This window comes from Megalobrama amblycephala, linkage group LG22, assembly GCF_018812025.1.
Source record: "Megalobrama amblycephala isolate DHTTF-2021 linkage group LG22, ASM1881202v1, whole genome shotgun sequence".
NCBI lineage: Eukaryota > Metazoa > Chordata > Actinopteri > Cypriniformes > Xenocyprididae > Megalobrama > Megalobrama amblycephala.
Window position 1 is genome coordinate 3,753,951 of NC_063065.1, and position 15,860 is coordinate 3,769,810.

The window sequence follows — 15,860 nt, forward strand, 5'->3', positions numbered from 1 at the left end:
CAGAACGTTCTGAAACAAGTAGTAACATTTAAAAAACGTTCGACGAATGTGCTAAAACATTTCACAAATAAAATCATTCCATTATCGATGTAAAAATAATGTTTTTGTGCTAACTTGATTAAAGGCTATAGAGATAACTTTAAACGAACGTTCTATTAATGTTACTGGAAGAATGTTTGTTCATAACTTTGAGAGAACCTTGCCAGAAAGTTCTGAGAACGTTCCCTGTTTGCTGGGAATCTGTTACTTGATAGAAGATAATCATTGCGACGACATGCTCTCTTCCTCAGAAACCATGATCAAAAGTAAATAGTTACACCTGCAACTTGATATCCACAGAAAAAGTCTGATCAATGCATATAAATATGAATTTGTTCTGAAGTAAAATCAGTTGTGAACCAGCACACCTATTGCATTCCCACTGAGTGACCTGGGATCAAGTGCTTTGCTCAGGGGCACAATGCTGACAGATTGTGTCTCAGACCTGGAGAGCCATCAGCTGTCTACGTGCACAAATATAGACAGCCGACCTCGGAACCATTTCATTACGCGGTGCGTTATTTGCCACCCAGATTTGCTGATTTGGTAAAGTGTGACCAGATGCTTTTATAACATAATCTGAATAACTTCTCAATCGCCCGAGTGATAGATAGAGGTTTAGCAGCACTACTGGGGGCAGCCATTTGTGTGCTGGTGTGTGGAATTGTGCTAAGACAGGAGCTTACCGTCCTAATGTGCTAAATCCACTGTGTAGTACACTGAGTATCACCTCAATCTTTCTGAAACACACACACACACACACACACACACACTCATTCATCTGAGGTCAATCATCAAGACCAAGTTTCTTACCAGTGAGGTGTTTATACTTAAAATAAAGTATAAACCATACACACAGTAAATATAAAGCACTTCTCTATGGAGTTATTTACTTATATTTGTAGTGGCTAATGCAGAATGAAGTGTACTGGGTCAAATCAGAGTATGAACCAATTATGGCAAATACTGAAAATTATTATATGATATTACAATTTATAGTATTATAAATTTATATTTTCTATAGCCAATTTCCCTTAATAAGTGCACATACGTGATCTTTGATCATATTCTGAATTAGGAAATCACTATAATGCAGCCATGGATCAATTATGAGAAATTATAAGGATTAGTTCACATCCCGAGTCCCAGGTCTTTTGTTCATTTGTCACGTGACAGAAATGAGAGAATCACTAGTTAAAAGATATTTTTAACCTTTATTAAAGAGGTGGTTGATTATGATTTCACTTTTTTAACTTTAGTTAGTGTGTAATGTTGCTGTTTGAACATAAACAACATCTGCAAAGTTACGACGTTCAAAGTTCAATGCAAAGGGAGATATTTTCTTTTACAGAAATCGCTTTTTAAAGACTACAACAAACTGCTGGTAGGGACTACAACAAGCTTCTTCCTGGGTTAGTGACATCACAAACCCCAAAATTTACATAAACCCCGCCCCCGAGAACACTTAACATAGGTGAGGCCATGTTGGGCTGCTTTAGAGAAGAGGAAGAGTTGTTGTAGTAGAGTGTTGTTGACATGCCGTCATTTTACACCGGACTGCTTCACAAACGAGTGTCAATTCAATTTTTTTTTGCACAAAAGATGAACATGACGGCACATGCTAGTGGATGAGTTGAATCAACTTCACAGCAACTACATAAATTTATCCACTAACCGTTCAGAAATGTCTAAAAGTTGTAACTTCTTCCTGAGTCTCTCCATCAGTGTCGACTCCGGTTTGAACAATGTAAGGCTGAACACCGTTACTGACAATCCTCATTTTGGCTGCGTGAGATTCTCCAGCTTTGTTGTTGTTGAGCTGTTAAAGCTCCGCCCTCTTCTGGAAAGGGGGCCGGGAGCAGCAGCTCATTTGCATTTAAAGGGACACACACAAAAACGACGTGTTTTTGCTCACACCCAAAGAGGGGCAAATTTGACAAGCTATAATAAATGATCTGTGGGGTATTTTGAGCTGAAACTTCACAGACACATTCTGGAGACACCAGAGACTTATATTACATCTTGTGAAGGGGCATTATAGGTCCCATTTAAATCTTTTCAAATAACAAATCAAGCATTATCCATGTTAAACCCAATAAATCCAAGCAGCAAATAAATAACAAAGTAAATGCTGCAATATATAAAAGCAAACTATAACCTAAATTAAACTTAAGGGTGGGTTAATCAATATATATATTGAAAGTAATTTTTTTATGGAATTTTAAGGATTTTTTTTTTTTAAGGATTTGAAATAAAAATTCCAAATAATTTTTAAATGGCACAAAATTTGAAGCAACTTTAACAAATTCTACATTTACGTGACTGTTACCGCATACTGTCTTCCTGCAAATGCTGCAATTATTGCAGTTCTGGGACAAAATTCTGATAAGTTTCTGAGTGCGCTGTGTTGTTATTTTTGTTGAATGACATGGGATGTTATGAACTTAAGGTGTCACAGTACACTGTAAAAATCAATTGTTGGTTTAACTTAAAAAAGTAAGTTACATGGTAAAATTTTGAGTGCATTGAAATGAATAATTTGAGTTAATACAATGAAGGCGATTGGTTTAATTAACAGAATATATTATGTTATCTAAACCACATTAATTATCTAAGTTGATTTGACAAAAGAAAAAATGTTATGACAACAATGTAGAGTTTGTGAGCACTTTCAACTTTACTATTTTAAATTGTATGTGGTTTGAAATGTGATACGGTGCTTTAAAAGAGAGGCGGAGGAAGACAGACAAATGACTTCATGGGTTGGGGTTCATATTTTATTGAGACCTAAAAGAGTAACAGCATCCATCAAAAGAAAGCAGGGCTGTACTGATCTACTTGTACTTGTGGGCACTGAAAGAATATAACTGAGCTGGAATGAGTCGATTAAATGCGGAAACATAAACATCCTGTGTGGCACATCTGATTAGTTAACATCAAATAAATTGCTGCATATCTGTGGTTACGGTTTATTATACTTTGAGCTCAGTAATTTTTGACAGTTATTTGCATGACCATAAGAGCCTGACCGCACTATTTGATACCGGTGTGGTCACTCGTTAGATTCCTGGCCTGACATAAGAGAGGTTATTAGCTTTCATGGCCTTTTAACAAGCGCCATGGCAACAGCATGCCCTCCTGAGAATGAGGCGGGTGGATGTTAGGTATGCTGCTATTTCAGACCACATGATCACAGAGAGTTTCTCATCATCAGAATGGAAACATCTTGATGAAGTTGCATCAACACCTCAATTGCCAAGAAATTAGCACTCAATATGGGTTTTTCAATATATATATATATATATATATATATATATATATATATATATATATATACACACATCAGCAAAGAAGATGTACTATGAAATTAAACATTTCTTATTCAAATTTTACTCAAAAATTCTCCCTTTTTCACCCCATTGTTACTGTTTTTTCGAAAAAAAATTAATTTTCATTTTGGTTTTTTAGAAATTTTTACTTCATTGGAATGGAATGAAACGTGGTAAAGATTTTGGTACTTGCTATATGAACACACACAAAAAAAATCATGGACATGATTTGAAAAGGTTAAATGGTCCTGAAAAAAACCGTCACACTTGTATTGTTCATCTACACTGTAAAAAATCAAAAGTTGAGAAAACTTAAAAGTTTAAGGCAACAAACTTCAGCAGATTTTTGTGTTTTCTCAACTTTTTTTGTAGGAGATTTTTGAGTTTTCTCAATTTTTTGTTATATAAACTGAATATAACAAGGTTGAGAAAACTCAAAAATCCAGCTGAAGTTTGTTGCCTTAAACTTAAAAGTTTTCTCAACTTTTGATTTTTTTACAGTATAGTTGTTTTATCTAATGTTTGGTACTGCGCCCAAACAAAATCTTACTGAAAGCTAATTTTTTGAGATATCAACCTCAAATTTGGAGCACGACTTGTTTAGATTTATGGCTTCAATTTTCTCATGGTTTTAGAGTAAATTTAAAACATGTTTTGGAAATGTATAGTTTCATAATAATACATTTAAACTTCTATAACTTTATTTTAGTTTCACTTTTTTAACTTCAGCAACAATCTGCCAAGTGTCATCTTTAAAAAGAGACCAAACTTAAGTCTATGCTCCAAAGCATTCAAGATTTATAACAGTTTAAGTTGGAAATTTCATTTTCAGCTCAAAAAAAATAACAGGTAATTAATTAATGAATCATAACTATTCCATAAATATATTTAAGTATCAAAAAATCCCCTAAAAATACAAAATATAGGTTCGTGTAAAAATATACAGAAGAAGGTTGGTTTATTTTTCTGGTGTCATATTTATAGGATTGTAGAGCTTCCATGTGGCCGACTGCCTGAGGATTCCTAAAACATATCAGCTTACTACTCAGAGGTCTGATATATATTTATCATCAGGACAGATGATGTCAGAATGGTTACATAGTAGCTTAGCTGGTTGTGGCATTCGGTCATCAGGTCCGCAGTTTGAACATTTGATTGAATTAATTTATTGCATACATATATTTGAAAACATGCCTTTTGTTGCGTCATTAAAACATAAATATAAATATATTACATTGTAAAAAAAAGTTCACATTTAATTCAGTGTGTTACTTGCCATTGTTTCAAAGTAAATCCTACATGTACATCCTACATCCTAATCTGTATAATTTTAACATTTCGCTTTTTCTCCTTTCTTCCCACAGAGGTAAAAGCAGAGGGTAAGTGACGTCCTTAGCTTGCATTCCAAATGACAAGAGTATTTAACCATTTAAAAACTATAACGCTATGCATACAGTAAGTTTCTTTAGTTTAATGTTGTTCTTTCATCTGCAGAAGCTTCAGGAGAGTATGGTAATAAATCTGAATGGTTATAAAAACCCCTTAGCAACTTCCTTATTATTGTATAATCCTTATTTAAACCACATACTAACTATATAAATGAGTCACTTAGAACTTCTTTTAGAGTTCTAAGCCAGTTTGCATGACATGACTCTATATAATTTGCAACAATTCCAATTATTATTTACATTGAGGTGTATGTATTAGCTTGCCCTAATATGGAAATACATTTTAAATTAAAATGAATGCAAAAAATGTGAGAAGAGGAAAGAATTGTTGACTCTTACCTTGTGCATGAAGCTCACCCAGAATTAAGTTATTTCAGTGATACTATCATTAACGTAGTTCATTGTTAATTTTAGACCACAGCCAACTGTATTATTGTTTTATGTTTGAAATTAATATACAGTCTCAAGAAAGTATGTGCACAACTTGCAGAATCTGTGAAAATGTGAATAATTTTAATAAGAGAGATCGTACAAAATGCTTGTTATTTTTTATTTAGTACTGTCCTGAGTAAGATATTTTACATAAAAGATGTTTACATTTAGTTCACAAAACAAAATAATAGCTGAATTTATTAAAATAACCCCATTCATAAGTATGTGAACCATTGATTCTCAGTATGATCCACGACTGTTTTTATGTCTTGTGATGGTTGTTCATGAGTCTCTTGTTTGTCCTGAGCAGTTAAACTGAGCTCTGTTCTTCAGAAAAATCCTCCAGCTCCTGCAGATTCATCAGTTTTCAAGCATTTTTGCATATTTGAACCCTTTCCAGCAGTGACTGAGTGATTTTGAGATTCATCTTTTCACACTGAGGACAACTGAGGGACTCAAACTCAACTATTAAAAAAGGTTCAAACATTCACTGATGCTCCAGAATGAAACAAAATGCATTGAGAGTCAGGGAGTGAAAACTTTTGAACATTTTTCATATTTTGTTTAAACATCGTTGTTTTTCATTCAGTAATGCCCTTCGGAAGCAACAGAAGATACGTGCATGTTTCCCGGGAAAAAAATTAAGTACAATTTACCTTGATATTTGAATTCAAAAGTTTTCATCCCCCGACTCTTAAAGGATTAGTTCACTTTTAAATAAACTTTTGCTTATAATTTACTCACCCGCATGTCATCCAAGATGTCCATGTCCTTCTTTCTTAAGTCGAAAAGAAATTAAAGGATTAGTTCACTTTTAAATAAACTTTTGCTTATAATTTACTCACCCCCATGTCATCCAAGATGTCCATGTCCTTCTTTCTTCAGTCGAAAAGAAATTAAGGTTTTTGATGAAAACATTTCAGGATTTTTCTCCATACAATGGGCTTGAATGGGCCCAGACGGTTCAACGTCCTAAAGACAGTTTCAGTGCAGCTTCAAAGGGCTTTAAACGATACCACACGATGAATAAGGGTCTTATCTAGCGAAACGATCAGTCATTTTAAAAAAATTAAAAAAAGTTTAAGTTTTATAAGCACAAATGTTCTCCTTGCTCTGTTCTCGGATGAGCGTTCGTGACGTTCGGTAATACGCAATTACGTTAAAAAGGTCACGCTTGACATAGGCGGAAGTACAGATTCGGTGTTTACAACTTGAACGTGCAAATACTAACCCTGCGTCTCGATCAGCTCCCTAGTTCCCTAGGTCGTGAATCAGTATGAAAGTGAATGTGGCTGATTCCCTGATCAGTTCCCTGACTACTGAACTAGGGAGCTGATTGAGACATACGCCGTTTACAAAAAAAAAAAAAAACAACTAATGATTCTTCCTGTGTCAGTACCACCAGACAGTCATACCCTTCTCCATCAGAACAAAAACACCTCTAAAGGGGGTCGCACACCGGACGCGCACATTATATATGCGTGAGCTCAATTTTGAATCGACTCCTGATAGAAGAGCTGCACAATGGGAGTGTTTTACGTCAACAGGGAAACGTTACATATGCTTTAATATTTTGCACTGAGGTTAGTGTATATGGAAAAATGGCACAACAAAGCAAAAGGAAAGAAACGGCTACGTTTATTATACATTTTTAGACTTTATTCAAGCTGTTAAACGGATGTATCTTGCAGCACAGGGTGAAGTCAGTATGTACATTAACGACAATTTGAGAGAAATATAATATACATTTAATGTAAACAATGTAACTTACATGGCGCTCTGTGGACTTCGGTAAAGTTGGTTTTATATTCGCACAAGACTTCTGATAAATTCAGACTTTCCAATAAATGTGCAATAAATTAATGTTTGCGAAGTTTAAGCAGCGAAATGATATTGACAACCAACGATTGTCAACTTACAACATTTTTCACAGTCGATCAAAATAGGCAAGTATTGTTTTAATGGCATATTTACTTGTGAATGTCCACTGAATGTCCAATGTAGTGTGATTAACAAGGCTATTGAATACGGATGTGCGAATATAAAACCAACTTTACCGAAGTCTGGAGAGGTGTGTGTCGCCGCAGCAGTCTCTTCCATCTGCCTAATTTCTTCCTCTGTGTATTCCGGTTCAAAAGGTAGGGCAGGCGAAAAACTCATCTTCTCCTCGTCCGACATTGTTGTTTTACCTTTTTTTTTTTGTAAACGGCGTTTGACTTAGTATTTGCACGTTTAAGTTGTAAACACCGAATCTGTACTTCCGCCTATGTCAAGCGTGACCTTTTCAACGTAATTGCATATTACGTGACGTCACGAACGCGCATCCGAGAACAGAGCAAGGAGAACATTTGTGCTTATAAAACTTAATTTTTTTTTTATTTAACAAAAAATGACTGATCGTTTCGCTAGATAAGACCCTTATTCATCGTCTGGTATCGTTTAAAGCCCTTTGAAGCTGCACTGAAACTGTCTTTAGGACCTTGAACCGTCTGGTGCCCATTCAAGCCCATTATATGGAGAAAAATCCTGGAATGTTTTCATCAAAAACCTTAATGCATCGTGTTTCCTTCTGGAGCATCAGTGAATGTTTGAACCTTTTTTAATAGTTGAGTTTGAGTCCCTCAGTTGTCCTCAGTCTGAAAGGATGAATCTCAAAATCATTCAGTCACTGCTGGAAAGGGTTCAAATATGCAAAAAATGCTTGAAAACTGAAGAATCTGCAGGAGCTGGAGGATTTTTTTTTGAGGACTCAGTTTAACTGCTCAGAACAAACAGGAGACTCGAGAACAAATAAACAGTTGTGGATCATCAGGTGACCACACACAGTATTGAGAACAAATGGTTCACATACTTATGAACGGGGTTATTTTAATAAATTCAGCAATTTTTTTTTTTTTGTCTTGTGAACTAAATTCAAACATCTTTTATGTAAAATATCTTACTCAGGACAGTACTAAATAACATGCATTTTGCATGATCTCTCTTATTTTATTAAAATTATTCACATTTTCACAGATTCTGCAAGTGGTGCACATACTTCTTCTTGCCACTGTATGTTTTAAATATTTGCAATGAATATTTAAAATGGAAACAGAGCATGCTTCTTGTTACCAGAACTTATTTACAGGATCCCTACCTGTGAATATCCAAGTCAGTCTGCATGTGTGTGTGTATTTTTGTATTAATACAGCATAACTGTTCCATACTTGCAGAACGAACCGAGCTGACAGGACTTTTTGTGGAGAAGCCACAAAGTGTGGTAGCCATCGCAGGTATAAAAACAGACACACACACATTATTAAAGCACCATAACAAAACAGCCATCACTGGGAATTATAGGATGAATGCTATGTTAAGATATTGATGTTTTCTACACAGGTAAAGATGTATCATTTGTGGTTAAGGTGGACTCCACCAACCTCACACGTAAACCCACCATGAAGTGGCTAAAGGGGAAGTGGATGGACCTTGGCAGCAAAGCGGGAAAACACATCCAGATAAAAGAGACCTATGACAGAAACACTAAGGTTAGAGGGGAGTGTATATTGTCACGTTTAATATTAAAATTCTATATAATGTAAAAAATATGCACCATGACAGGATTTCTAAATTCAGTTGCAAATGCCAGTTGCATAAACAAAGACAGTCGGGCAATCTGTGAGCGTCAGTCGGGATAGATTTTGTGGTGTTTTCTGCACATCGGCTTTGAGCAGGTGTCCTGACATTTTATCCTATGCGTCAGATTGTCCTACCAGGGCTTAATGTGCATGCGCACGTCAATATTGTGTCATTTTTGTCACACTAAACAAGGTATTTTGCACTGTCAAATCATCCTACCTGTTTATATTATACTGGTAGGACAATCTGATGAGGTATTTTGCACTGTAAAATCATCTTACCTGTTTATTTTACAAATTTCAATATTTTATTCAGAATACAACATAGATGACATATCAAATGTTTAAACTGAGAAAATGTATCATTTTAAGGGAAAAATAAGTTGATTTTAAATTTCATGGCATCAACACATCTCAAAAAAGTTGGGACAAGGCCATGTTTACCACTGTGTGGCACCCCCTCTTCTTTTTATAACAGTCTGCAAACGTCTGGGGACTGAGGAGACAAGTTGCTCAAGTTTAGGAATAGGAATGTTGTCCCATTCTTGTCTAATACAGGCTTCTAGTTGTTCAACTGTCTTAGGTCTTCTTTGTTGCATCTTCCTCTTTATGATGCACCAAATGTTTTCTATGGGTGAAAGATCTGGACTGCAGGCTGGCCATTTCAGTACCCGGATCCTTCTTCTACGCAGCCATGATGTTGTAATTGATGCAGTGTGTGGTCTGGCATTGTCATGTTGGAAAATGCAAGGTCTTCCCTGAAAGAGACGACATCTGGATGGGAGCATATGTTGTTCTAGAACTTGGATATACCTTTCAGCATTGATGGTGCCTTTCCAGATGTGTAAGCTGCCCATGCCACACGCACTCATGCAACCCCATACCATCAGAGATGCAGGCTTCTGAACTGAGCGCTGATAACAACTTGGGTTGTCCTTGACCTCTTTAGTCCGGATGACATGGTGTCCCAGTTTTCCAAAAGGATCTTCAAATTTTGATTCATCTGACCACAGAACAGTTTTCCACTTTGCCACAGTCCATTTTAAATGAGCCTTGGCCCAGAGAAAACGCCTGTGCTTCTGGATCTTGTTTAGATATGGCTTCTTTTTTGACCTATAGAGTTTTAGCCAGCAACGGCGAATGGCACGGTGGATTGTGTTCACCGACAATGTTTTCTGGAAGTATTCCTGAGCCCATGTTGTGATTTCCATTACAGTAGCATGTGATGCAATGCCGTCTAAGGGCCCGAAGATCACGAGCATCCAGTATGGTTTTCCGGCCTTGACCCTTTTTCTCTGAGAAACTCCTTTCTGATATTGCTCCACTATTTTTCGCCGCAGCATTGGGGGAATTGGTGATCCTCTGCCCATCTTGACTTCTGAGAGACACTGCCACTCTGAGAGGCTCTTTTTATACCCAATCATGTTGCCAATTGACCTAATAAGTTGCAAATTGGTCCTTCAGCTGTTCCTTATATGTACATTTAACTTTTCCAGCCTCTTATTGCTACCTGTCCCAACTTTTTTTGAATGTGTAGCTCTCATGAAATCCAAAATGAGCCCATATTTGGCATGACATTTCAAAATGTCTCACTTTCAACATTTGATATGTTATCTATATTCTATTGTGAATAAAATATAAGTTTATGACATTTGTAAATTATTGCATTCCTTTTTTATTCACAATTTGTACAGTGTCCCAACTTTTTTGGAATCGGGTTTGTATACCGGTAGGACAATCTGATGAATTATTGTGCACTGTCAGATCATCCTAACTGTTTATTTTATTCTTGTAGGACAATCTGATGAGGTATTTTTGCACTTATATTTAGATTACTAATTCTTTACTAGTTTTTGCCCAGACGCAGCTGATGTGAGCCAATCTGATACTTTTCAGATTCAAATGAGACCAATCTACCTTTTTATGTAGCTGAATTAAAAAACATGTGACCCATCTTAAAGAAAATATATGATGACCAACTTGTAAGACAAGTCTAAGCAGTTTATGCAAACAGGCCACTGATTTGATGAATAAGTGGTGTATTGATCTTAGTGGAGCATTTGTTTATTTTTCAAAAAGTCAAAACTGTAATGATTAGAAACCTTAAAGGTTTGATGTGAAATTTTAAGAGGATCTATTGACAGAAATGCAATATAATATACATAACTATGTTTTCAGTGGTGTATAAAGACCTTACATAATGAACCGTAATGTTTTTATTACTTTAAAATGAACCATTTCTATCCACATACCCGCTGGTCCCCTTACATGTTGTTGCCATTTTGCGCCGGCATGTTTCTACAGCAGCCCTAAACGGACAAACTGCTCTACAGAGCGCTCTTCTGTCTCGGATGACGACATATTTGTCCTGTGTTGGCCACCGTAGCTTCTCTATAATGCAATCGCAACCTCACTGCTAGATGCTGCTAAAATGTATACACTGACTGCACCTTTAAATTCTTTAAATCATTTTAATAGTACTATACATTGAATGGCATTTTGTCAACAGAACAGAATATAGATTGATCAAATGAAATGAATTCGTGATATGTGATTTATTAAACAAACATCATCCTTAAATGTGGCACATTTCTTTCACTCGCACGTTCTCTCCCAGATCTACACATACGAGATGAAGATCGTCAAGGTGGTCCCAGGAGACGCAGGTGGATACAGGTGTGAAGTGACTGCCAAAGACAAATGTGACAGCTGCACCTTTGAGATCAGTGTGGAGGGTTAGTGTGTCTTTCACACACAATCAAACACAACAAAAATAACACTTACACGCTTTATCTCTTAGCATAAATCTGTAAATGACTGTTCTATATTTATCATTCTTCCTTTTCTGTAGCTGCTGAACAAGAGGAGCAAGCAGATATTTTGTCTGCCTTCAAAAGAGCGTAAGTCTGAGTAGACAGACAGATAGACCTGACAGAATATATTTCTCACAAATTATGACTGAACAGGACTAAATGCAATAATTTAATCAACACATATTGGTTAATAGTTAATCTAAATCTAATTTAAATGTGTGTATATGGTAGCAATGATTGAAATAATGTGAGGCAGAAAACAATATCACTTGATCATTTTGTTTCTGGTTTTCTTTGCAACAAATATGTTTTTTTTTTCACACAAAAAGCAAAGAGTCAAACTGGCCAACTAAAAGAAACACTGATCACCCAAATGGTGATCAAACATTTTCAATAAAACAACATCTAAACCTCTTTTAATTCTCAGAAAGAACTTCTGCTGAGATCTTGAGAGATTTATTGTCTTCTTTTATTTCCAGTTGCTTTCAGGCTGTTTCATTTTCTGAGAGTGCAAACATTGATTCAATTGAAATTTCAACATTAATTGAGGGTGCAAAAGTGATATTGATTCAATGAGGTTAACGTTGACACATTAACACTGATTTAACATTATTTTGTTCATTGCTTGTTATCTGGGAATGATTTATGAAAATGGTTCTTTTCCCTCCATTCGGGTGCTCAAATGAACGTACACTTGTGAATCACACAATATACATACATAGTATGTATGTATATTGTGTTTTATATACACGTTTATACATTAAACTCATAAATTGTTCTTTAGTACATACAGCATATTGCATGAAATGCTTGTTTTGTAAATTCAACACATGCTCTTGTACAGTGATGCTGGGGAGGACGAAGGAGAGCTGGACTTCAGTGCTCTTCTCAAAGCTGCTAAAAAGTAAGTGTTCACACTGTCCTTTAAAACCACACTGCATCTCCTCTAACCGCTCGCTAACTTTTATTGTTCACGTCACATTCACAGGAAGAAGAAGCCAGAGCCTGAGGTGGAGATCGACGTTTGGGAGCTTCTGAAAAACGCTCATCCCAGCGAGTATGAGAAGATTGCATTTCAGTACGGCATCACTGACCTGCGTGGAATGTTGAAACGACTCAAGAAGATGAAGGTTGTGGAGCCCAAAGCTAGCGAGGGTACGAGAAAGAGAGATAAATACAAATTGAAGTCTTTTAGCTTCTGTGTGATCATGTGTGGGATGCTTCCGCAGCATTCCTGAGACGACTGGAGTCAGCGTACTCCGTAAATAAGGGAAAGAAGATCGTCTTGTCTGTGGAGGTGGCTGACCCTAATGCTGAGATCAAATGGCTCAAGAACGGCCAAGAGATCAAACCTTCTGCCAAGTGAGAAACCAGAAAATACTTGGACATACATTCAATGTCAAAGACACATTCATAGGAAACCCAGACAAAAAAAAAAAAAAAAAAAAAAAACTGTTATTGCCAGGATTATTGAAGATCATGATCCAGTTTTTAATGTTTTGAACTTTAAAAGTGAAGTGTGTCATTAATGCACCAAGCAAAATAACAATATTTTGTCCAAATATACAGGCCATGAGAAGCCTGGAGATCCCAATTTATTTTATGGCCTCTGTCAGCTTCTGTCATGTTTAATATTTTAAGAAGTTGTCTCATATTTTCTGTGATTTAACCATCTCTTTGTGTGGCAGATACATCATGGAGGCCGATGGAAACATTCGAACCCTCACGATCAACAAATGCAGTCTGGCAGATGATGCAGCGTATGAATGTGTGGTCGGGACTGATAAATGCTTCACTGAAGTTTTTGTTAAAGGTGTGTGTAAATCAATTACCAAAAAAAGAAACAGTAACATTTTACTTTTTAATATTAATATTTATTTATTTATTGACACTGCTTTTGGACTATTCAAGACATTTATTTTTTAGATTTTAGTTGACATAATTACTACAAAGACTAGGATTATGCATCAACCGTATTACCGTAATAGTTTTCCCTTTTTAAAATATTGAACTATTCATTCAATCAAAAAACATTATTATAATGGTCATATTATCTTTTAAAGAAGTCAAGAAAATGCAGTCTCTTCTTTTATAGTTTGTCAGTAGGGGGCGACCTTAAAATATCAGCCCAGATAATTGTGAAGTGAAATCTAATTAGAATAAAATTCTCCTTCTAAGAATCACATTGCAGTTTCATGACATGAACTAATGTCAGAGTAAACTGTAAAACTGTCCACCCCTTCAGCATTCTGAAGTCTTATATTAAAATGTATTTTATCTTGAGATAGTACAAGGCAATGTAATAACACTTTCTTTATCTGGTACAATGGTAATCAAATTTGTGCGTTGCAGAGCCACCGATCACAATCACTAAACTGCTGGACGACTATCAAGTTGTGGTTGGAGAAAGAGTGGAGTTTGAGATAGAAGTGTCTGAGGAGGGAGCACACGTCATTTGGTAAAAGCACACATATTCAGACTTCAAACAGGCAATAGATTGCAACATTTTTTAAGGTGGTTAAATGGTTGCTTTCAATTAAAGTCGAAAAAAAAAATCAATTTAATACAGACATCAGTAGTAGTATTCTCTACTTCACTCATAGTACTTAGTAAAAAGATGGCATTCATTTTTGGGTGTGAATAACTGACATATAACATGATGTATTAACTATATAATATGTGTGTTGCCTTGAATGTTCATGTAATCGTAGGATGTTTGAAGATGTGGAGCTGTCTCGAGATGATAAAAGTTCAAAGTATCGATTTAAAAAGGATGGGAAACGCCACTGTCTTATTATTCAAGAGGCGACAATAGAGGACAACGGAATGTACTATGTTTACACCAATGGAGGCCAATCGAAGGGAGAGCTCATCGTTGAGGGTAACGTCTGATCTCTCCGTACAACCATCCTTTTATTTACAGACCATGGTTTTGCAGACCGAAGTTGCAAATCTTTATTTTTTCTTTGTCGAATTCAACCCCAGAGAAGGAACTGGAGGTGTTGCAAAGTATCGCAGATCTTACGGTCAAATCGGCAGAGCAAGCTGTGTTCAAGTGTGAGGTGTCTGACGAGAAGGTCACAGGGAAATGGTTTAAGGATGGCGTGGAAGTTAAGCCCAGCGACCGTATCAAGATTGCCCATATCGGCAGGTCAGCATTCAGACTCACGCACACGTGTTCGCTTCTTCTTATACATGTTTTTTAAGTACGGTGCATGTTCATTAATTCCAGGATTCATCGTTTAACCATTGATGACGTCAAGCCAGGGGATGCTGGAGATTACACCTTTATCCCAGACGGTTATGCGCTCTCACTCTCTGCTAAACTCAACTTCCTGGGTGAGAAGGAAACTCTATAGTGTGCAAGATTTGTTGATCTGTTGTGACAGTACATAATCAGATCATTCTTTTTCTTACAGAAATCAAGATCGACTATGTTCCCAGGCAAGGTAGGACCCGTGTTATTTTAGTTTTATTTACCGCGCTTGCTTGCATCCGTTTACTTTGTCTTGCTCCTTTTAAGATCCCCCTAAGATCCATTTGGACGTGGCTGGTAATATGGTTTCTCAAAACACCATCATTGTTGTTGCTGGTAACAAGCTGCGTCTGGATGTGGAGATCACAGGAGAGCCCGCTCCCACCGTCTGCTGGATGAAGGGAGATAAGGTACACATACACTCACATAACTTTGATGACAATTACTATACATGGTTAAATAATTAATAACAAATACTCTAATACAGTGGTCGGCAACCTTATGGCATGCGGAGGGAAAATCACAGAATGGTTTGTTGGATCTGTGCACTAGCACAGGTTAAAATCTCAAGCTTGTATGCCCGGTTTCACAGCTAAAGCCTGTAAAAGGCACGTTTATAAAAGCTACTTAAATGTCCTAATTGAACTAAGGCCTAATTCTCACTTAGTCTAAGGCCCTGTCTGTGAAACCAGGCCTTATATTATTTGTAGCACCTCTGTATGCCAGTTCGAGGACTTTATTTAAATGAAATACAAACACCTCTTGTCATGTGCCATTGATTATTACCTCCATAGGTTGCTGACTCTCTATTATGTTATTTTTAAATAATTCATAAAATATTTGAAGTTACTTATTTGAAACATGGCCAAGTGGGTAATGAACATGCTCCAATTAGGGATGCACCAATAATGCAAAACAAGGACAAC

At 36.4% G+C, this 15,860-nt stretch overlaps 1 protein-coding gene across 2 annotated transcripts in view; it reads left to right on the forward strand.

The window, feature by feature from the left end:
* mybpc2b (myosin binding protein Cb) overlaps positions 1–15,860 on the forward strand; it is a 34,744-nt gene that overhangs the window by 4,753 nt on the left and 14,131 nt on the right. Inside the window, exons 2-17 of one of the 2 annotated variants that reach the window (XM_048173801.1) lie at positions 4,733–4,747; positions 4,863–4,880; positions 8,461–8,520; positions 8,627–8,775; positions 11,483–11,600; positions 11,717–11,765; positions 12,523–12,582; positions 12,667–12,833; positions 12,908–13,040; positions 13,367–13,491; positions 14,031–14,136; positions 14,390–14,559; positions 14,664–14,829; positions 14,911–15,017; positions 15,098–15,127; positions 15,202–15,344. In XM_048173801.1, the coding sequence (XP_048029758.1) occupies positions 4,733–4,747; positions 4,863–4,880; positions 8,461–8,520; positions 8,627–8,775; positions 11,483–11,600; positions 11,717–11,765; positions 12,523–12,582; positions 12,667–12,833; positions 12,908–13,040; positions 13,367–13,491; positions 14,031–14,136; positions 14,390–14,559; positions 14,664–14,829; positions 14,911–15,017; positions 15,098–15,127; positions 15,202–15,344 (1,616 nt within the window). The remainder of the gene's footprint in view (positions 1–4,732; positions 4,748–4,862; positions 4,881–8,460; positions 8,521–8,626; positions 8,776–11,482; positions 11,601–11,716; positions 11,766–12,522; positions 12,583–12,666; positions 12,834–12,907; positions 13,041–13,366; positions 13,492–14,030; positions 14,137–14,389; positions 14,560–14,663; positions 14,830–14,910; positions 15,018–15,097; positions 15,128–15,201; positions 15,345–15,860) is intronic. The other variant, XM_048173802.1, reaches the window with a different exon arrangement.